This window comes from Oreochromis aureus, linkage group 12, assembly GCF_013358895.1.
Source record: "Oreochromis aureus strain Israel breed Guangdong linkage group 12, ZZ_aureus, whole genome shotgun sequence".
NCBI lineage: Eukaryota > Metazoa > Chordata > Actinopteri > Cichliformes > Cichlidae > Oreochromis > Oreochromis aureus.
The window spans coordinates 13,538,003-13,561,572 of NC_052953.1; the positions used below are offsets into that span (position 1 = coordinate 13,538,003).

A 23,570-nucleotide genomic window follows, 5' to 3' on the forward strand; every position below is an offset into this window, starting at 1 on the left:
AAGAACAGGGACTCCGACGTGGTATTGACAAAATGCGTCAAATAAAGTGCCTGTTGGTGTATAATACATCAGCAGGAGATATTAAAGGTTAGAAATTACTAAACTAAACTATTCACTATGTTGCTTTGGTGTTGTAACACTGGAACTTTTGATAATGTCTCTCAATTACACTATGTGGAATTTTAGGCAGAATTTAGTATAGTAACTTGATTTTGAGTATAGTAACTTGAGTTTTTCTTAGTTTTGTTCATTTTTGCATAAGGACAAGTATGTAACATGAATTAGGGAACACACCACAGCATCTATAGCCTAGTCTAGTCTGCAATGCCCGCCCCTTTAAAACAGAAGAAAATCAATACGCAGCCTAAAACACAAAAATCAAACACAACAAATGATAGGACGGACTAAAATACCCTAACAAGACAGCAAGTTATTCATGGTTACACGACTGGTTAATATTTAAAAACTGTTTCTGTTTGATTTTCAAAAGATCCCAGATAGACCCACCTTTAATTTCTTACAGCAACAAATACCCCAAATATACTTTGGCCAAATGTAGATTTCCATAGAGGCAGCTTGTAATTACCAACCAACGCTCCAAATGTTACTGAGCCCACAACTTTCATTACTAATACTGTTCCTGGTTAGAAAGCTAAGATTTAAGTGATTTTAAAGGTTTATCCAAAGAAATTTAAGCTTAAATATTATATGAATAACAATAGGCATTGGAGAAAATACAGAACATGAAAAATAAAGACAAAACAGATTGAAACCTTCTGAAAGAGTAAAGGTGTTTAATGGACTACAGTTATGGCCAGATTTATCAATTACTGCATCAGAAAACTCTAGCATGTTGACAGCACTATAAGAAGTGGTTTGCTGTGAAGCTAAACACTAAACAAATACAGTTACAATCACAATATGCTAAAATCCTGAGAGAAAGTAACCTAAATATATTTTCTGCCAATAAAAGTAGTCGCTTCACTTCCCCTGGTCAAACCTTTAATATGAACACATTTAAGAGCCGATTTAAACACTCTTTCAGTGTACGTAAGATCCTGCAAATAAATTACAAGCATGACACTTTAAAAACAACACGGCTCTAAACCTTTACAACTAATTCTCCAAATGCAAAAAGAGAAAAAAAAACAAAAAAAAACAAAACACTTGTTAGACTGTACAAACAACACTACATTTCATTACAATTTTCAACAGGTGTTAAGACAATTGTCAGTGGCATGAATCAACAGTACATACAACTATAAAAGTACATCATTGAGATCAAAACCGATTTAAGATCCCCCCCCCCCTATCTAGAAATACATAAAATTTAGGAAAATCTAAAGGTCTAGTCTTTGACTATAGGCCATAACGTCACAACAGTGTGGTTACACAGGTCATGGATAGACAGGAATGTTGTTATTGGAAAAGGGTCTCCTCAGGCCCAGCAAACAAAAGGCAGATTCAATCCATGTCCAAGCCTATTCATGCATTCGTCCTGTGCTCATCAGTATTTGCCAAGCTCACACTGGGCAGTGATAAAGCCATTCTAATTACTGGGTCGTCCTTTTGAACTAGCCCACTCCTGATTTTTAAATGGGTAGCTTAGTCATAGGTCCACATTTTCGCTTCACCAGCAGTTTCTCGTTGAATCAATATCATAACATTGTCACTTTAAATGTCTTCATCATCTGGAGTCTCTTTTGGTGGCCTTTAGTTGTTCTCTTGTGAAACTGTGGTTTCCTAAGAAAAGGTTGAGAAGAAAGACAATTTTAGACTAAGATATAGTCACATTTTCCTTTATATCAAGTCCTGACCAAAGCTAAAACAGGAATGTTTACAGTCAGGTTCTAAACGGAGACATGTAATGTCTGTAAAATAGCCTCGAACAGTTGTTGAGAACTATGGACGTATGCCGAGTTGGGTTCACTGTGTGCTCACACCGATATACTTATCTTATCTTGCATGTTTGGTGTTGCAATCAAATGAACTTAATTATAACAGTGTTGTGACCAAGGTATGCTTATACAACTTGTAGATTTAAGATAAGGCTGATGCTCTTTGGCAGGGTGGCCAAAACAGGCAGAGGTCCGACAGTGTAATTGGTCTTGTTTTCCCCCCTTTGTGTAATTATTAATAACTAATTTATTGAAGATCTTGATGAACTGATTCTAGTTTATGTTAAATTAACCTTTATTGATCATTCTCTCTCTCTCTCTGAACTTTGACACTCTTATATGTTCAATACCTAACTCTTCTGTTCACTCAAGCAACTCTTTGTTAAAGCTGAAGCATTTGGAAGCACATTAAAGTAAAGGAAGGAAAGGAAATGGAAACTTTCTACTAATTCTTGAATCTTCAAGGAGTGCTGCCTTCATTCTTTATAGGCTCAGCTTAATGAGAGAAGCAAGAAACTATTAACTCTTCCCATTTCCTGCTCAGAAGGTATTCTTGTTAGGTGGGAAATGGTTAGCGGGGAGTGAAGTAAGCAGTGTGCCCACTGTACAGTAACAGAGCTGCACTGTAATTTGTAATGCACACTGACTAGATTTGATTTTATGCATCTGACAAATGCATCTTTGTGAGTTTCAAGTTTCAGTACTCAAGCCTATTTTTTGGGGGGGGGGGGGGATTCAAAGCATGAATCAGAAGAAAATCAGCAGGTTTCACTCAATATATGTGTATTAAAGTAATAAAAAAAACTGCTTACAAATGGAGTCCTTTCTCCATATTTGCTCCAGAAGGTCATCTTGACAGCGTTCTTGTGTCCTGTCCGCTGGTCAAATGTCTGGCAGGTCTCGAAAGGGGGACTGTACAAATGCAAACTTACTGCACACTCAGTGTGGCTGACATTTTCCACACGATGCAGACCAATGGAGTCTAAAACACACACACGTACACATGTATGAACAAACAGCATACATGTAACATTGGAATGCTGTAAAACAGGGCTCAACCACAGTTAAAGACAGAAACATGACACCAGAGCTCTGTTTGCCTCAGGGACATACACAGCAGGCAGGGATTTGAAGGACAGACAAAAAAAAAAAAAAATGTTCATTGTAAATTTACAGCTGCCTGTGAAACCAATTAGACACTATGTAACTGCAGAGGTTAGAAACTTGGGTTTTACTGCACGCTGACAGAAATGCCACACATTTAACAGCCTTGCCTTAGTTTCAAGGAAATTTCACATTAGCATCTCAAATGATCACGTAAGTTTGTTTGGTCTATTGTGCTGAACGCTGCATAGGCATAATAAAGACGTAAGTAAAATGAAGAACCAGTTAAAATGACTCAATAGACAGATATCAAGATATCAGCAGACATATCGATCTAAATACTGTTGGAGAACAAGCTCTGATTTTAAAAAGATAGTCAGACACTTTGGTTTCTCACCATTTATGTAAGCAACCTTGTTTTCCTGAAGAATTCTTTGTGACTTTTGGACCATATCACCGTGTGATTTGCTCTCTGGCCACTTGAACAGCGTCTCCTTCAGCTGACCCTGCAGGAGCTTCATGAAACAGTGGGACTCTGTGTGGTCGTGGATACTACTGCAAAGCGTTAAAGAACACTGTCAGAATATGTCAACACTGCTCTCTTCATAAAAATTAGACAAGATGAGGAGAATGTTAAAAAAAACATTGGGAAGATGAGGCAAGTCTTAAGTTTGCAAGGCGAGAGCTAAACATACTTTGAACAGCTATGTTTATAAGTCATACCCCATATCATATCACCAATACTGTATGTTCACGAAAACAAAACAAGAAATTCCCAGAACAGTCTTACTTAACAAGTCCCTGTTTTAAAACACTAGTACTGGTACAGCCATGTGATAAAACACTTGGTTGTGGTAAAACAGTCTTTTCTTGTGTGAAAAAAGACAGCTGCTGATCTGTATCTTGTAATACACAATCATATAAAAAGACCAGCCTACAAGATTTGCAACACATCCAGGAATTATCAGCCTTTCTGTCAGGTGTTTGGGTGACATTTGCTGACAAAGTGGGACATGAGAAAGATATCAAACAATGTCTATTTACATAATCTGTAAGTGTGTAGAACATTGGACTTTCTTATCTTTATTAACTAATGCAATAATTGCCAGTGAGAAACATGGCCGTGTGGCCTACAGTATCTAAGAGTATACCCCGAAACAGAAATCTTATTATTAAAGGTTTAAACAAATTCAGTTTTCTGATCAGATTATTTTATATGAATAATAGTTATGTTATTTATTTATTTTTAAAGATACAAATATCTTACCTGCCGTGGCCTTCACCCCAGCAGAGAACCATGAGATTGAACTTCCCATTACCCTCATCAACCAAGTTCCTCGTGTATCTGCAGGAATGAGAAATATGTCAAATGTACATGGAAAAATATGATGCATTATGTCACAACTATACAGTTACAGAGGAGTGAAGGGCTTGAAGGATGGAGGAATTTGGAAACTGTATTACAATGATTGGACAAAGCTGAAATATAAGACAAATACAGACCAATACACTAAATAATGAAAGATGAACCTGAATGTTAAGAAACCTCAAGCTCAAAGAGGCTGAATTTACAAGCAGTTTGGAGCTTTTTTTGATTGAAACATCTTGTCAAAATATGATAATTTTATTTTCAAGTGATCAAATTCCATTTTTTTTAAATGCAGAAAACTGATGATGGACTTTGTTTATGCACAATAACGTTTTCACAATAAGCTGTACATTACATTAATACAAATCAGTTTTATTTTGGAAATCCGAGAAGCTTTCACGTCATCCAGCTGGAGCTCACAAAGAAACAGAAGAGTTTTAATCATTGCCCTATAGTCCTCATACAGATATCTCATACCCTCCACTTTTGTGTCTGTTTTCTTACTAGGCCTGTATTTTCTGGACTGTGCAATTGCAACGTGTGCAAACATTAGCAAGGCAGATGCAGTTGTGAGATTGGGAAGCTAGTGAGAGGTGATGGCTTTCAGGACTTCCTAACAAAAAAACAAAAGAAAACAAAAAAACCGCTCTTTTAATGACTATTCAAAATTTTCAGTCACATTTTGGTTAGGGTTCAGGCAACAAAACTACTTGGCTAGATTCAATTAAATATTATACTTTTTGATTGAAATTCACTGCTCAACAATTTTAACCAGGCTTAGAAAAAGAAAGTCTGCCCGTCAGAGACCAAACTTGTCCCATTTGCCAAAAATCAGCGGGTGTGTATCTGTTCTCGGTGTTGATTGGATGGCACACACCCGGCTTCCATTGAACCCCCACTAATCAAAACACTGGGACGGGGGGGGGGGCTCTTTAAAGTTTTGAATAGAACAGTGAACTGAGGAATGAACTGGTTTGCATATCTCCTCATTGTAACACGACCTTTCAAAATAAAGCACACTAATATAGGCCAAGCAATTTTCTTTTCAAAGTAAAACCTTAGAGCAGCAGTTTTTGTCACCTAAATGAAAAAAAATAAATAAATAAAAAAAAATCAGCCGCTTTCATTCAAAAATAATGCTTTTAGCTACTGAGGAAATGCATGCAGTAGTAGTCTTTTCAAGAGTACCTTTTCAATTAAAAAAGGGAAGAAAAGGGACTCATAGCACATGTTTAGGGTAAATAAAAATATGATAGATTAAATATAATTTTGAATATCGATAAAGCAACACGACACTAGGTCAATGTGCAAAAGTCCAAAGGACAACAGTATAGATGAGGAATATCTGGGTGGGTAGGTGTTGAAAACCCCCAAAACAAACAGAAACACGAATATTTTACCTGTATTGGTCAAATTTTGCATACTTCATCCACTCCTGAGGATTGCTCTCATATGACTCCATTATATTCTGAACCTCCTCAACATTGATGCAGTCACTCTCGAAGATGCTGTGCAGGATTTTTATCAAGTCGTCCAGGGTTTCTGGTTTGACCACCTCGGTTTGCTCCATCGCTGTGCTGCAGAGGAGAGGGTTTTGTTTTTTCTTAGGTATTTCGCTTCAGTTAAAACTTCAGGTGGTGAAGACTTTCTACTTTGCGCAGTCCTTTAGTTTTTATAGGCCGGCGCCGCAAACTTTTGGGGGGGAGCTGGAGACGGACTGTACCATTATGTAAACCGGTGAACGCCCACATCTAACAGTCCAATTGAAATTTTGAATATTCTTTCGCTGGAAAGTTACAGAAACACGGGGTTGTATTTTCACCACACTTACTTTATAGAGGTTACAAGGTGTGAGTTTTATGTTTGTATGTTCTGACTAAGATATCCGTTAATCTCACACTTTAACAACTTGGACTAATCCTCTCTGAGACCGGCACCACCACGTTGTCACAAACACAGACACCTCTTGTGTCTGTCTCCTTTTCTTCTCCCACCGAGACATTCCTCTAGTAATGGCCTTGCTCCCCTCTTTTTGTGGGCGCTCTCCTCTGAATTGATCCAAGGTGTTTGTTGCAGATCTGAATCAGGATGGAGGAGAAAACGTGGGAAAAATGTTTGATTGGCAGCAGGCATGTTATGGGAGACATAAAATGTGTGTCTGCATATATTAGTGTATATTTTAATATTGTTTGTCTTTAGCTTAGCTTTGATTTAGTTGCATGAAGTCATTAGATTAATACTGTAGAAATGTACTGAAAAAAATGCTTTTTAAAAAAAAATAAATAAAAAAGCTACAACAAGTTTTTATATGGGTAAATTATAAACTATGCAAAGAGAAGAAGAAAAAGAAAAGAAAATCCTTTAATAATAATAAAAATAAAATAATTAATTCAAGAAGGCAACTTAAGTAGCTGTTACCTATTTGAAAAAAAAAAAAGGTGAATACTCAATTACAGATTGTGCAATGAGGACGGGCTGTTTTTTTTTTTCTTTCCTGAGGGTAGGTTATCACTGGTGGAAAAGTACCAGACCAGGATATGTTATGATGGGAGACTCATAAACAAACATAACCAGCTGATTGTCAGCATAAGTGGAAATAAAGGTAGATTCAAATCTATGCACATTTTTGATCATAAAATGTGACATAGTCTGGAGATCAAAAAAATTAAATGCTTTCATTTTCTTGTCTGACTGTGAAAATTTTCCTTTCAAATAGAGACAAAGAGAACCAGTCAGACAAATATTTTGGATGAGATAGCCAACATCTTCTTCACACTGTGTTCTAGCAACTGTTTATCAGTGAGTCCCACCTTAATGCAAATTTTTCTTAAGACACGCAACACATTCCACACAGGCGATCCTTTTCCAGTCCTCCACAAGCTTGTCTCAAAAATAAAGTGTGACAAAAGTGTGTGCCGTTGGTCAATACGGGAAATAAATAAATGAATAAATAGTTTGGATAGTGCAGTGACTGATTAAAATATAAAAGATAAAAAGATATTAGAGAGCTAAGTTTGGTCACCATGTCATGCTCAAATGGAGATGAAAAAGACAGTTTTTACGTTTTTCATATATAATTTACATAAATCTATGTAATTGTTGTTATTTTAAAAATTTTATCATAAAACTTAATTGTTATCATTTGTTTTATTTATTTACTTTGACTTCAGATTAGAGTCTAAATCCATGGTTGAGCTCAGGTTTTTCCAGCAGGAATACTCTGCATTTGTTTTCTGTCATCCAACACGTATCTGTACTTTAGAGGAAAATCCAACCTGTCTGAGGAAGCATCAGGTTGGTGTTTACTAGAACCAAGAGTGGAGAACTTTCTTTGCATCACAATGTGCCAAGTTTTCCTCTGAGCTGCCACATCAGCATTGTAAAATGAAGTTTTGCTCCACCCTGTGGCTGAAACTTTGAATCTTGATTACCCAGGTGGAGCTGCCCACATTGAGGAAAAAGGCCCCCAAAACTCCAGCTCTTTTGTGGCAGTAATAAATATTTATCAGATTAAATGAAAATTATATTGAAAATATTTACCTAGCTTTGTATATATAATTAAACCTAAAGCTCGCTCAAGCAATGTGACATTGTGTGGCTACCTAAAAGGCTATATAGGGCAATTATTTTCCAAAAATTTACTCTCAAACTAACAACTAGCTTTTAATATAGCTAATGTTCCAAAACAGTTTGCATGCTCGTGTGAAAAACGTTATTTTTCACATGAGCACACAAACTCTTTGCAGTTCTGCAAAAAACCCCGAAAACACTCCAAAATTCAGTAGCTTCGAGAAGCTCCTTTGGCAGCAATAACTTGAAGGCATTGTTTTCTGCATGACTGTCAGTCTCCCACATTGTTGTAGAGGAATTTTGGCTCACTCTTCTTTACAATGTTGCTTCAGTTCATTGAGGTTTGCAGACACTTGTTTATGCACAGCTCTCTTAAGTCCTGTCACGGCATTTCAGCCAAGTTGAGGTCTGTACCTTCAGTGTTCTGTTGCAACACCTTGATTTTTCTTTTTCAGTCATTCTGGTTTAGATTCGCTGCTGCTATTGCTTTCCTGTAGCACGGCCCAGTTTCATCCATGCCTTAGCTTTTGGACAGATGGCCTCATATGTATATTTATAGAGATATTTATAAAGAGGAGTTCATGGTCAAATCAATGACTGCAAGGTTCCCAGGTCCTGTGACTGCAAAACAAACCCAATCATCACCCCTCCACCACTGTACTTGATGTGGTATGAGGTGTTTGCATTGATAAGCTGTGCTTGTTTTTTTGCCAAATGTGGTCCTGTGAAATATGACAGACATTAGCACTTTGGTCACGTCCTTCAGAAGTTCAGAGACAGCTTTGCAAACTTAAGCTGGGCTGCCATGTTTTTTATAGAGAGAAGAAGCTTTCTGTTGTCGACCTCTTTAAATCAGATGTCTATTCAGTCTCTTTTTAATTGTTCTACTATGAACTTTAACATTTAGTGTTCACACAAACCTGAATGTTCCAGAGGAGCAAAGTGCCAGAACTTCTGGTTTTATAGAGGTAGTCACACTTATTGCTTATCAGTTAGTGAATTGCATTTGATTAGCCGCACCTGGCTGCTATTTACTCTTTTATACTTTGAGGGTGAACTCGGTTTTTCATGGGACTGCACAGCATCTTGTGTAAACTTTTCACATGACTGCATTTGTCTTTTGCAATGTTGAGCCTTCTTTGTGAATTTATCTTTTTAAAAGACAGTTTTCTTTTTGTATGTTATGTGCTGACAACAAAAAACAGTTACTGGCTGCCTAAATCATCGTTCAAGTTTGGGGGGGGGGCGTTGCATAACATTTTTCATGCAGATGCTTACATTAAACTATATAAAAACCCTTAGAGGGGCTAGATTTTCTAGTCTTTACTCTAATAAATATTACAGAAATCCATCATGATGTGAAAAAAAGTGGAATTTCTAACTTAAAAAAACATGTTGCTTTAGAGTTAAGTTACTTTTAAACCAGTTTTGTAACACAAAATCTAAAAGTTTTGTGTCATACAATCAAGCACAAATGTGTTGGCCTTGCAATAGACTGGTGATCTGTACAGGGTCTACCTGGCTTCTCTTGCCCTATGACAAATGAGATAAGCTCCAGCCCCCTTTGCAACCCTAACTTGGATAAGTGGAAGAGAGTGGATTGATGCACAAAAAAACAATTAAAAAATGTTTAAATTAAATTAAACATTAAATGCTTGAATACAGACAGAAAGGCTAAATGTGTGCCAAGCCATGAGGCTTGTCATGGCTGTGTGAAGGCAGGCAGGAATGGTGGACCCAAGAACAGGACTCACAGAGGCAAATGTAAACTCAAAACCACCCAGCCTTATTTACACTGAGAATGCAAATAACCTAAACAGGCAGGCAAGCTGGCAGACAGAACACACAGGGTAGAATGGGAGATTACGCAACGACAAGCAGGGGAAGACGGAGACGCTAAATACAAAAGGTGAACAGGACCAAGACGAAACAGCTGAGAGACACGGCTGACAATGATTACACAAATGAGACGGGGAGCACGCAAAACTGAATACACTGACATATATATATATATATATATATATATATATATATATATATATATATATATATATATATATATATATATATATATTCTATTCTATTTTATTCTATTGTATATGGTATTTTATTTTATTTTTTTGTATTTTATTGCTTTCCAGTGTTTTCTAATTTCTGCTTCATAACTTTGTACTTTGCTGTAACAAAACAAATTTCCCACCTGTGGGATTAATAAAGGTCATCTTATCTTATCTTATCTTATCTTAAGACACAGACCTTCAAAGTAAAACAGGAAACTCAAAACACATACAGAGACACAGACTAAGAGACATGGGCTTTACACAGAGACCCGACTGAACTGGATAAGAGGGAGTACAGACCCCAAACCTAACAACTAGCAAATCTTAACAGAACACATAACCAGAATAAACAAGAATATAAGACAATATTAATAAACACAAAACACTGAAACATCAGACTCATCAGACAGCAACATTTCCAAACACTGGCAAATGTTAAAAATTCTTATGTTTATAATTTCAAATAATGTTTCTTGAAGGTTAAAAGTTTAACTAAGAACTTAAACAAGATTACAGGACATTTTACTTTTGTTAACATGTATTGGGGATGTTACTGAGCTAACAGAGCAGAAAATGTTCTTTTTGAGCAAGGCTCTCATATTTTTAGATTGTTATGAAATTTGATGATTGAATTCTTGGTCCTTTGTTAACCTGGTCAGTGTTTGTGATGCCATCACTTTTCCTCTAGTGTCACCAGACCCAAGTGTACATTTTTGGAGAATGCACTAACAATATATCAAACATTCCCAGATAATCAACCTTGTGAACTTTGGATAAAATTTTCATTTGGCATTCAGTGCTTCAGGGTTAGTCCCGTGTTTTAATGGCAAGACGGTTCTTGGTTTGAAACTGTGTAGAGTTTACATGCTCTCCTGTGTGCTTGGGTGGATTTCCTCTAGTTACTTCACCCAGGTGCACCAGAATGTTTTCATTGGGGTGGCCATTTGGGGGCCACCAAAAATATTGGGGTGGCACACTAAAAACAGAATTTCTAGTTTTATTATGCTGTTGTCAAATATAGCTTATTATATACCTACTTAATTTCCTGCTATTAAAGTTGATATCACTGAAAATAGTGACCAAATAATATATCCAAATAAGATGAAAATAAGATATAAGATTTGAAATCCATAATAATCTGTTTTAAGTGATCGATTGATTGTTCGGTGTCTTCTGCTCTCTTGTAATCACGTTTATTAACATTATTAGCAACATAGGATAGTCTTGGTGGATGGCCAGTTTAAAGTTACTCTAATAAGTTTTCAGGACTTTTTAGGAGGAATCTAAGTTCCACTAAGACTCACAACCGATGCGCAACATAACATCCCACCACCAAAACAAAACGTAGAAACATCAACTTAATATGAAAAATGGTGATCACAGTAAAATAAGCTTCACTTCCCATGGGGTAAATTTCAGTGATAAAGAAAATGCTTGGCTGACCCCAGTGGGTGAATGTGTAGAGAATCACTCCTAGAATAAGGAACAAATCAATAAACACTCTTCCTTCTTCTTCTTTTTTTAACCCCGTGATTTGCATTTACCCACAGCAAAGTTTGAGCCATCTCGGCTGCTGTAGCAGGAGGAGGAGAGCATGACTGGTCCTTGACGTGGAATATTTCCGTAAAGAGACGATGAAGGAGTAGCAGAGTGTAGCTCGAAGCTATCCCGTTTACTAACCTTAAATCGAGACGGGCTTTAGCCGTGAATCCCGCTCAGATCTGGGTTCACCGGAGCTGACGGACACCAGTCTTTCGCAGACTGATCCCTTTCTCTTCCCCGCCTCATTCTGATCCGCTACAATCATGATAAAAGCCATTTTAATATTCAACAACCACGGGAAACCAAGGCTTTCTAAATTCTACGAACATTATGTGAGTGAAAATTTCTTCTTAATATTTTACTGCACATATGTGTGATTCAAGGTTTAACGTGGAAATGCTTAATTAAAAAATCACAAGCTGTACAGCTGTGCTGAGGACACTTTAAAAAAAAAATTCAATCACTGTCAGTATTAATGATATTGTGCTGCACACTGTTTGAATGGGAAGCTGTGGCTACTTCAATAATGTGCAGTTGTTTCAGACTGATGTAGGTTATAAGATGCCACTCTGATCCACGCTGGCCTTTAAAAATATGAATAATTAAACGTGTGCAAGCCGAAGCGAGGCTATCACATTCCCGCTGAGGCTGCGTGAACAGGAGTGAGCTCCGTTTTATTCACTTAGCTTATTAAATCTAATCTCATGCAGCCTATATACAGTCTGTGTGATGCACAACCTGAAGCAGGTTTACTGTTTGTGTCACATGACTGTTATAGCTGTGGCCCTTGTGAGTAACTCGTGCTCAGTCCATCCCATCACCATCACTGATGCCATTAGATTATTGCCTGTAAGTTGGCATCACTAAATGTAGGCTACCTGCTCTGTTTAAAAAGCTACAGGTAACAAATGGCAGGTTATGTAATGTCATTTGCTGTGTGAGCTGTGCTGGCTTGGTCTTATAATTGGATTTATACCTCAAGACCGCCGCCTTCTTTTTATGTAGGTATCACAATAACAAGGTTGCACATGCATTGGTCCAGCTCCCTGAATGAACTCTTGGGGACAATGGGGGGGAAAACACAAACAAACATAAGTTGATTAACAGATCAATTGCCAGAAAAAAGTGAAGCCTGCTTAGAAATTCTGCACACTTTCCAAGCACCTGCTTTTCACATGTGAGTTTCGTTGCGCTGTTCAACAGTGGATTTCGAAGCACTGGAGTTTGATTCAGCTGGAACTTCTGGATTTTCGATTTGATCTCAGCCTACATAACTAAATATTTTTAGGGTAGAACAACATCCTGAAAAGATTAGATTTAAGAAAACGCATGATGGGCATCACTCAGCTGTCTGTATTTAAAAACATAAGTATTTACCAAGTGGTAATTTGATTGATTAGTCAGTCTGGCATCCTCATTACAGATCCTCCAGTCTGCTGATGTGGCGCTTTTCTTAGTTTTATGTATTCATCATTTTGCATCATTTTTAGAAAGCAGAATCTCTAAAACGAGTTTGGTTTCAAAATAGAAAGCAGCAAATGAATTTAAGCATCCATGTTGCATAATTATTTATTGAGACGGACATTAATGCGGTTGTATTTCAGGAGGGTAAACACAAATTGATTGGATTAGAAGTAGTCCATGTAGATGCCATCTGTTATGTTACCAGTTGAGGTGTCGGCTTACAGGCTGGCTGCATATACAATTTCACACATCCGGCTGACTGTGAAAACTATCTTTAGGACTCAGTTTATTGATCAGAGTTTATTGTTAAGCCTCGGCCTTGGTATGTTGTTTGTTTTAGTGTGGCTGTGCCTTATATATGCGTGTGTGTGTGTGTGTGTGTGTCTGCGTTGAGTGGCAGAGCTGAAGAGGCGTTGTTCTGGTTGTTAAAGCCAGCCTGCTGGCTCAGACATAAACCCAAAGCATCTGTCCAGTCTGAGAGGAGGGAGAAATATGTGCACATAAAAATTCTCCCTATATATAATTCATTCATCATCAGTAAGTAATGTAGGCCATAACTTTTTATGTAGCAGTATAGGCTTTTTTTGTGCTACTGCTTTTAGAAAAAAGTTGCTTTGCTTATTTTATGATTTATTTATTTTTTTGATGAGGATATCGTGGTTCATTGTATTAAAAAGTAACAATGTGCTAATGTGCTAAAGTATGCTATAGGATAGATGTGCAGAGCCATGAGTGGAGGCTGGTGGATGAACATACACTGTGAAAGCCACAACATTAAAACCACCTGCCTAATATTTTCTAGCTCCCCTTCTTCCAGGCTGTCAAAACAGCTCTGAAGGTGTCCTGTGCTATCAAGCACAGTGATGCTGACCTCTGTCACATTCCCATTCTAGAATTATTTTTTGCAGTGTTGCAGTCCTCTGACTTTATTCTGCTGAATAACACCTCTGCATCAGTGAAAACTGTTGCCATGAAAGGGTATATGCTATCTATTAATGTAGCATAAACATAACTGCCAGCCACTGTTTCCCATTGTATAACACAATGCCTATGCTGGCAAACCAGGTTTTATAGTGCAACTGGCTGCCTTCTTTCCACAGGTAAATAATGCAACACAGACCCGATGGCACATGTGGTGTAAACGTTCAGACCAGTTCACCTTTTTACACTGTTCTGTTCTGATCTCATTGCTGGTGGTTTCCGTGGCGGTCTGTGGCTACACAGGCCCCATACAAATAAAGGTTCAACTTTCTATGACAGCCAGCATTAGGGTTGTCAGTCTCTTGTGTTGTAGTAGATCTTTTTTTCACTCTTTGTACATCAGTGAGCCTTAGGAAGCCATGTTCCGTGTCACAGGCTCATTGGCTGACCTTCTTTGGCCCCCTGTTGGCATACTAACTACTGCATAATGGGAAATGCTGTATAGGGACCATCATATGTAGTTTTGGTCATTGTTTTGACTCACATTTGTCACCATGGTGATATTAATTTCCAATAATTGTTACAGTGGGTGTGGTTTCACCTTAACTGGTTAGTCCTCAGGTGGAGGGGGTTTGAAGAAGGTGAGTAGGGCTCAGATATTTTCTGGTGACCGTTATTGATAACGATTTTCTCAGTATCGTAGCGAGAAAATCGCTTCACCTGGTAATATTTTTAATGGTTTAAAATTTGAATACTAGTAATTAAAAATCTCCGTCTATAATCTTAGGGTTTCTGGTATGTTTGGCTACCACATGAAAGATGTTAAGATATGTTATCCTGTTATTTATTTAGCCCCCTGTTGGTCCTTAAATTTAACTTATACTGTGTTGCGGCTTGTGAACCTCCAGAATTTCAAATAGATTTACAGGTTCATGTAGCCAGATGTGGAAACTCTCAAACTCTGACAAGTTTAAAAGCTGCTGCTGTTTCTGCAATAGGCTCACTGCTCTGCTCCACCTTGTGACTGTATCATTAAGTCCCATGCTGCACGTCACATGACTGATTTTTAGCCTTCCAGCCAGCTGCATACTGGTCACCCTCTGCTCTCCCTTTGCTCACTGAACTGTTATAGATCCAGGGAGGACATTAGCACCCTTTGGTGAGACGGTGTCATTGTTAGAGCTGCAATGAAGCAGATTTTTAGCAAGGTTGTTGATCTTGTATTAAGACAGTGCAGAGACTGTCTTTTTAGATCCTTTCTCTGGGCCCTCATGTTTTAAAAGACAGAACAATCTGATGAAGAAGATTTTTGTTCCCTTATTCATTCAAACATGCCTAAGGATATTGAATGCTTTGAACATAATCTCATCTCTTTGCAGAGATAAGCCTCCCTGACATGGTTCAGTAAGAGCCTCTGTGACCTCTGGGTATTGTATATTTGATTTTGACAAATAGAATGTTTGTTATATAAATCTTTTATTTTTAGCTACGTAGGAATACACGTATTTAATTAAAATAAAACAAAAACAAAAAGGGAGAGGTGAGAGGAACCATTAATATCCTGTCAGACCAGTCTTCTGGCTAATAATAATGAACTGGCTCACTGGAAGCAATTAAGTGGGCAAACATCACGTTGTTTACAGTCGCTTCTGTGTTTAACAGCCTCTTGTTTCCTAATTCGTCCTCCAGAATGAAGACACAGAGCAACAGATCATCAGGGAAACCTTCCACTTGGTCTCAAAAAGAGATGAGAATGTCTGCAATTTCCTCGAAGGAGGAATGTAAGTTATGAGGTTGCTCGGTTGAGTCTGTTTGTGCATACGAGACTGTGTCTAAATGATAAAGAAGCAGGCTTTAGTGGAAGTAATCTACTCCAGAAGATAATTGACTTTGACGCAACATTACAGGTCTTAATTTCACTCTCCAAAGGAAAGCTCGGAGGGCTGTATGAATGACAATCAATAGCAACGGTGTTCGTTTGATCTTCATTTAACATTCATGAATGAGGAACTAGGCGTGGAACTGTGAAACACCACTGCTCGCAGTTGCTCTTGCATATATTTTTTTTTGTCTCAACCCTCTGTCTCATTACACTTTGCAAAATTGAAGGGTAATGAAAAAATATACATAGAAAAAAATGAATAAGAATCTAGTCACTGACTGGAGAGCACAACAAACACAACCCACAACTAATTTAATTTACTCATTTTATTTAGTAATTGCATAATACTGAGGGAGAGTTACTACATTTCCTGTTGTTAACAGAAACTGTGATTTCTTATCAAACCCAGCAAGAGGCTGAGTAACCACTACCATTTTCTATCTTTTCACGCTAGTATATGTTGTGTACTACCTTTACACTGCTGACTCATAAAAACGGAAAAGATTTTGCTATTTTTCTTCACGTCTTTATCTGTGTTTACTTCATACTAGTTAAATCAGGTCATTCTCAGAGTTCAGAGTTCTCTCTGAGTGTTAAACTCCCCGTGAACCTTGTGCGTACTTTTAGAAGATTAGCATACATTAAGATTCCCTTATCGGCCGTAGTTTCTGTGGCATGCCTGACAGGCCTCATTATATATTTGATGAGGAGCAATCTCTCTAATGTTTTCTTGCCTCTTGTTTTTCAGGTTGATTGGAGGATCAGACTACAAGCTGATCTACAGACACTACGCCACATTGTACTTTGTCTTTTGTGTCGACTCCTCAGAGAGTGAACTAGGAATTTTAGACTTAATCCAGGTAAAAGCCTGGGAAAACAATAATGCCACCATCTGTTTCACCATAGTTGTTGGTATCCTTTCAGGATCTTTCTTGCAGACTGTGTTCCTTTAGGTCTATAAGCCCTTTCTTCTATTTCGTTTGCAGGTATTTGTGGAAACGCTGGACAAGTGCTTTGAGAACGTCTGTGAGCTTGACTTAATTTTCCATGTTGACAAGGTAATAAATTCATTTGTCTCTTTGTGATGTAACATGTTTATAATACCATTTGTTTGAGCCTTGGAACGACCTCGACCTCTTATGAAATCAGAAATCAGTTGTAGCCATTAGTGACTCGTGTTATGGTAAAAAATCTGATAACCTACCTTCCATAACATGTTGTGTAGCTGCATTTTTGTTCTTATATAGTTAATTCAGTGTTTAGGGGACCGATTCGGATTGATCTGTTACTATTTTTGTAATTTAAGTTGGTTTTCATAAAAAGAAGGTGCATGTTTCTTATGATATCTGACAGTATAATGGATTTTCTCATCATTTGATGAGAAAAACAGGCCGTAGTTTGGCTACACATGTTGTCTATTCTCCCTCATTGTTTTGTTTGATAATTCATGCAATACTGCTTTGGTTCTCGTTAAACTTGGTTAAGGGGGAGCCAAAAAAACAGAAAAATCACTGCATTGTTATTTTAGGAATAAAACACTTAGAAAGGTCACATACTTTACTTTTATATTTAGCAAAGAAAATGGAAAGAGGTGCAAACTTGGAAATGAAATATGTGAGGCAAAAACAGCTTTGAAAATTGATATTTGGTACAGTCTGATCTCTCTTAGACAAGCTTTCTAAGAATTTCTTTAAGTAATCTTTAGCAATAGTTCTTCAGACTTCTTGGAGGACGACCAAAGCTTTTATTTGAATGCTTTCCAGATGATTTTGCATGGTGGTTCGAAATTTGATGGTAATTTTTTACGTCCAAAATTCCATCAATTTTGTCAAGATCCAAAGCCATCACAGAGCCTCCTCTGTGTTTTAAAGATGGTTTTAGACACTCACTGTTGCACCTCCTCTGTACATATTGATGAGAATTGAATCAGAAATGTCACATTTGGATTTGTTGCTGCTGATTTTTAGTCCAGTTCTTGTGCAGTTTGGCATATGTCAGTCTTTTCTCCACATTTTCCTTCCTTATGAATGGCTTCATGGCAGCCACCCTTGCATTCAGACTGTTTCCGATGCTGCTTTGGCAAAAAGTAGATGGATCAGGCGAAGGGCCAGATGTATCTGTCAGGTCTTTGCTGGATTTTTCCCATTTCTTAATCCAGGCCCACCACTTCTTATTTTGTCCGCCACGTACCCTTTTTAAAAAAAAATGTTTTATTTTAAGGAGTCGTCTGTGAAGGTTCTCAGTCATCCAGGTCATCGTAGTCAAAGGAGTTTGCAAAGAAAAGCGTCTGGACTTCTTTAAGTTTTAAGGAGTCACTACACACCACGCCAAGACATGCCATGTTTATACAGAATAATACACAGAATAAGGGGTGTCTCAAAACTTTTTCACAGCACTGTAACACTGCAATATGAGGAAAAAGCTTTGCGTGATGATTAGATTCACGTCTAATTCCTCTCAGGTCCACAACATTCTGGCCGAGATGGTAATGGGTGGGATGGTCCTGGAGACCAACATGAATGAAATCATCACGCAGGTGGATGCCCAGAACAAGATGGAGAAGTCTGAGGTAAGCGTGACCCTGTCAGTTCAACTGTATGTTTGACTTGATGCTACCGCCAAACTCTGAGGTGGTGTATACAGTATGCAGGCATGTGTGTATGCTGCACCCTGCATGCTATTCTCCAGTGACCTTGTGGATGCTCCCTACCCACTCTTGAGTGTTTGTGCTCTTTTTTTTGGGCCTCTTTTCCTGCTGCTGCACTGCTCTCAACTCAGATCAAGACTCAACATATTCTCTCCTGTATCTCTCAGTGTACTATACAGCCATAGTCATCACTTCTACCATTTCTATGGAGACTTAACTGTACCATTTTCCAAAGCACCTCCAGATTCAGTGACCATAAAATCAGCCATATCATCTATATTTGAAATACAGTAGTGAAAATATGCTGGTTTCAGGCTGTGTCTTTATATGCTCTTTATTTTAGAAGAGAATGTGAACTTTCTGTGCTGTCAATGTTGTAGTAAATGCTTTTCAAACTTGTTTTCTTGCATCTACAAGCCAGTGTCCTTGCTTAGATAACCGCTCTATGCAAGGACATTGCTTTGCTTTGCACACAGCTTTTGCTAGCAGAGAAACATTCATTTTACAAATTGAAAAGTTTAATTTGATTTTAATTTGACAGCCAGCCAGAGACAATTTTATGAAATCACGTATTTGCAAAATAATGTGGATTGTAGCACCTGATAGTCCTAAAATCTAACTGCACTAATGATTTGGCCCTTTGTTTCCAAAGTACTTGCAGCACGCTGCAGTAATGTATCAGCAGTGAGTCAGAGTTTTGGTGAAATCCTTTTTTACTCTTGCAGCGAAAGTCACAAAGTCATACAAATTTGTTTCTACTTTGTTTGCTTCCTTGACAAACTGAAGGTTCAGGTTTTTAACTGGCTGATTAATTGTGTGCTCTAACAGTAGATTTCCTTTTATTCTTTTTTTTAAGTGTATATATTTTTTTAATAATCTGAGCTGCATTGTGTGCTTTTAACCAGACAGACTCTTCCTTTTCGATTGACCTTCTGTAAGCAGATCCTTTACTGTTCTACGATCATCTGAGCTGCTCTGTCTCTTCCCTCTTGGACCTATCGTAGACCACAGAGTTCGTTTATCACACTGATGCTAATTGACAGTGACACCGTTCCATTATAGGTCAGTCTCTGGAGACCAAGGAATGAGCCATTCTTCTCCACGACTGGCAAGGAACGATTATGATATTAGTCGCATTTCAAAACACACCTTCTTGTCACATAATATCTCTATATTTCGCAGCTATACATAATTGTAGTATACAGTTTACAGTTGTGGTGTATGATAGGTCCTATCACTTTTTTTCTGTGGAGATAAACTGTAATTACTTTAATCTGCTTTAACATTCCTCATTCCTCTTTTTCCTGACCCTGTCCAGTTCTTTCCATTCTTCTCTTTCTCTCTCTCTTTACAGACGTTTATCTTTCAGTCTACCAGGCAGGACAGGTAGACACAGGTACTGCTAAATTTACAACCAAGTACTGTAACCTTAATTGCAGTTTACCCCCCCTCTTGAGTCTCTTCATATGGCCCTCCATGTTGAAGTAAAGTGACGTCACTAACATACAGTAGGAATCTTTCGTGGCAGACCCAAAAATGTTTCCCTCCTTAATCAGGAACAAAAACGGTCGCGTCGTTGAAACTGCAGTCTAGAGAAGTAGTAGCATGCTCTCTTTCTAATAAAAAAACTAAATGAAAAGATATAAGTTTTATGTGTGGGTGGTTTGTATGTAGCAGGTGGATAACTTAGCTTTGCATAGATAGACAAGGTAAAACATTTCTTTATTTCTATGTAAAACCAACTAGCATCTCTAAAGGTCACCAAAGTGCAGTTTGTCTGGGATTGTATACTGGACTATTCGCTACTGTGAAAAAGTCTTGAGCTCTATTTTTACTAGGAAAATGGGATCTAGGTGCAGCACGGAGAACTACTGGTAAACACCAATTTTTGCTTGGAAGCAAAATATAAAGAAATGATGAGTGGCTCGAGACTTTACTGTAGTGTTGTGTGTTGCCCAGCAGAAACAATATAATAATAGAAGTCCCAGCCAAGAACCTTTCTGGCAAAAATGTCCCTTTTTAAACAGTGAAATATTGTTTTTACACATGCACAGCAAGCTTTGGAGGAGCTGGAAGGTGACTTTTCTTACTTTTTACCAGAGCCAGAAGACAAAAGTAACTCATTTGTTTCCCGTGGTTTTCAATCTACATGCTAAATTACTGGCTAAGGCTGCATAGCATGGGCGCATTTTCTATTAACCTTTACATCAAACTTTTGGTGAGAAAGTAAATGAGCCGTTTCCTCTAAACTACAGTACATGTAGATTGACATAAATGAGAAATGAAAAACCTCAAGCACGATTCTTTAACACTGATATCATTTATAAACGATACTGAGCCCAGGGTGAGTTTTTCAAAAGGCTCTTTTATTTGCATGAAGCACAGAATCGAACTCCAGTTATGTGACATGAAGCTGGCGTTGCTATTTCTGTGCGTGTTCGTCACACAGTACTTTATTAAAAACCCACTATAATGGATTTGCACAGCAGGTCTCCGGGCGACCTGCTGGAAGGCAAAAAAGTATCCTTCACTGTTAATGCTGAGCCAATTTGCTGGCTCAGCATTCCTTTCGATTAACGACACGGTCATCTTTCCGTCTAACACAAGTCTCCTTGACTCCCGGCAGAGGGAGGGACACCCCCTAAGACAAACAGCCTATTGAAAAAACCTTATGAAACATGAAGTGGATTAATCTCCATTCCAAGCGTACCTTGCGTGTCAAGCTCTGAAATGATTTACAAGGGTGTTCATTTCTAGCGAGGCAGCGATCCTGCAGTTTTCTATCCTTTTGGTCATTTTTGGGTCTGTCTTCCAAAGATTCAGCTGGGGGTTCTCTAACCGCACTGATTCTCAAATGTCTGCTCGTACTCGAGACAAAAACATCAAATCATTCAATCTCTTCAGATCTGTGTTATTGATCATAAAAAGCTATACTTGGCTTGAATCTTCCCTTAAAAACACTCAATTTCTCCTGTATAATTTCACATTGAGATTCATTGTGTTAGAGTGAAGTGCCTCCTCTGTAACTGAAAATAGATCTTCCATTGTAGTTTAGTGCTAGTAGGCTTACAGCCTTTTCCTATCATCAGTAGTTAACACAACACACATGCAAATGACACACTATTTTTTTTTTTTTGTTCATATGTATTTAGACAGAAAAATGTTAGCTACTGTCATGTGTAGGCTCCCCAGAGGTAATTCAACTCACTAGAGGTATAGTATCACCTGTACTATTACACCTAAAGCAAACATTGTATGTTTTCTAAAATCTACCCACCTATCTATCCGAACATCATTACCGTCTTCATATCGAAATCCATTCTTCTGCTTTACCCAATTCTCTCCTTCCATTTTAACCTTATCGGTCCTCAAGAGTCCGGTGGGTTCACTTTCCAAGCAATGCTGCCTTTTGTCCATTTGATGAATGTCCAGTAGTGCTCAAAATCAGTGAATGGTGTAGTACAGTATGTCCTCACCGTTGACTCATAATTGGCTCTGGTTGTGATCCAATCATTCTCGAGAAAATAAGAAAAATAATGCATGTGCGTATGAAGCTATGAAGGCATCTGAATGTACATTTGCACATGTTGTCTGTCTCAGTAGCTGTCAGTGCTTTTGCATTTTGTCAGCAGTTGATTGTCTAGTACTTTGTTTAGCACTGTGTGTGTCCAGTGTTCACTTTTCAGTGTCTCGTCCTGTAACGGCATGTTTTCTGCTTCACTGGTTTGTGTCTTATCAACCCTCCTTGTGTGTGTTTTTTGTGCGTGTGTATGTGTGTGTATAGGCCGGTATTGCAGGAGCGCCCGCTCGTGCCGTATCAGCTGTAAAGAACATGAACCTCCCGGAAATGCCCAGAAACATCAACATTGGTGACATCAGCATAAAAGTGCCAAATTTACCCTCCTTCAAATAGTGGCAGCGAGATCCCGAACCTGCAGATGTCAGCCAATGTTTACAGTGATGCAATCTGTTTACCACAACCTCAATTTACCAACTTTTATCAAAACTATAAATCTTCAAGGTACTGTGTGATCTGACACTCCTTGTACGTGTGCTTTCTCTTTCTTCTTGTGTTATTTTTTTTTTTCAGTTTGAAGTAAAAGTAAGTATTTATTTATGAATGGTACATTCCTTGCGCCTCACTGAAGGTTGGCTCGTGACTTTCAGCTCCTCTGTGTCAGTTTGTAACTGGAATCTGCTAAAGTGTTTACTTGAAAGAGAATTGCGTGGCAGGAAGTGACCTTTCGGGGCAATCTTACAAGTTTGTTTTTTTCCAGACTAAGAGAATCAGTCAAGTAAAAGTGAAAGCAAAACTATTTCGAATCCAAAATTGGAACCGGTTTAGTACAGTATTGAGAGATTTAGGGTACAGAAGATTATTATGTTGAAGATATGCTGTGTGACAGAAAAATATATATGAAATGATTTTTCTTTTATTTGTATGCAAAGTATTTTTCAAAGATTCACCATGTCTTACCAAATGATGCTCTTAATTTTTGTGTGTATATGACTTATTTTCTCTTCTTTTTTTCAACATAATAAACGTCAAAATGAAACCTGTGTGCTTGGCTTACTTCATTTTTATAAAGATCTTATGTCAGCTGCTCCTGTTGGGAGTCACCATGGTGGATTATCTGCCTCCATTTCACCCTATCCCGGTTTCTCCTGATGACTCCTGGCTCGGCCTCCTGTCTTTTTGCCAGTGCCACTGTCTCCAAACCATCCATCCCAAGAGGTCTCACTATCATCTTGTAGACCTTCCCTTTTGCGCTTGTTCCTCCTGCCACAAATCACCCCTGATACTTGGCTAAATATGTATGTGGTACATTACATTTAACTAAATGTTTAAAATAAATATGCTGCCTAACATTTATTACAAATTCTCAGATCCACTGTGCTTTACTTTTGTCAAGTCAGTTCATAAGAAAACATTCTTGGGATATCAAATCTCAACTTTAAACCACGGAGGTGGGGAAAATGAACAGTGCAATGGACAATTTTAAATAAATTTGGGACAAAATCACACAAAACTCACACAAAACAAAAATCTTCATATCCAGTACGTCGCGCCTTTATTGCCTAAAAACAAGTTAAACAGAAAACGACAACCAGT

At 38.0% G+C, this 23,570-nt stretch overlaps 2 protein-coding genes across 2 annotated transcripts; one reads left to right on the forward strand and one right to left on the reverse strand.

Moving 5' to 3' along the window:
* Window positions 1-771: 771 nt before the first annotated feature.
* cdo1 (cysteine dioxygenase, type I) lies at window positions 772-6,032 on the reverse strand. Its single transcript, XM_031750165.2, has 5 exons — window positions 5,772-6,032; window positions 4,270-4,347; window positions 3,400-3,557; window positions 2,711-2,880; window positions 772-1,743 (listed from the first exon to the last, which is right to left on the reverse strand). The coding sequence occupies exons 1-5, from the start codon at window positions 5,939-5,941 to the stop codon at window positions 1,714-1,716; spliced, it is 606 nt and encodes a 201-aa protein (XP_031606025.1). The 5' UTR covers window positions 5,942-6,032; the 3' UTR covers window positions 772-1,713.
* Window positions 6,033-11,552: 5,520 nt separating this feature from the next.
* On the forward strand, window positions 11,553-23,017 carry ap3s1 (adaptor related protein complex 3 subunit sigma 1). Its single transcript, XM_031750175.2, has 6 exons — window positions 11,553-11,875; window positions 15,618-15,709; window positions 16,559-16,670; window positions 16,797-16,868; window positions 18,272-18,379; window positions 22,242-23,017. Exons 1-6 carry the CDS (start codon window positions 11,807-11,809, stop codon window positions 22,368-22,370), a joined length of 582 nt encoding a protein of 193 aa, XP_031606035.1. The 5' UTR covers window positions 11,553-11,806; the 3' UTR covers window positions 22,371-23,017.
* Window positions 23,018-23,570: the final 553 nt, after the last annotated feature.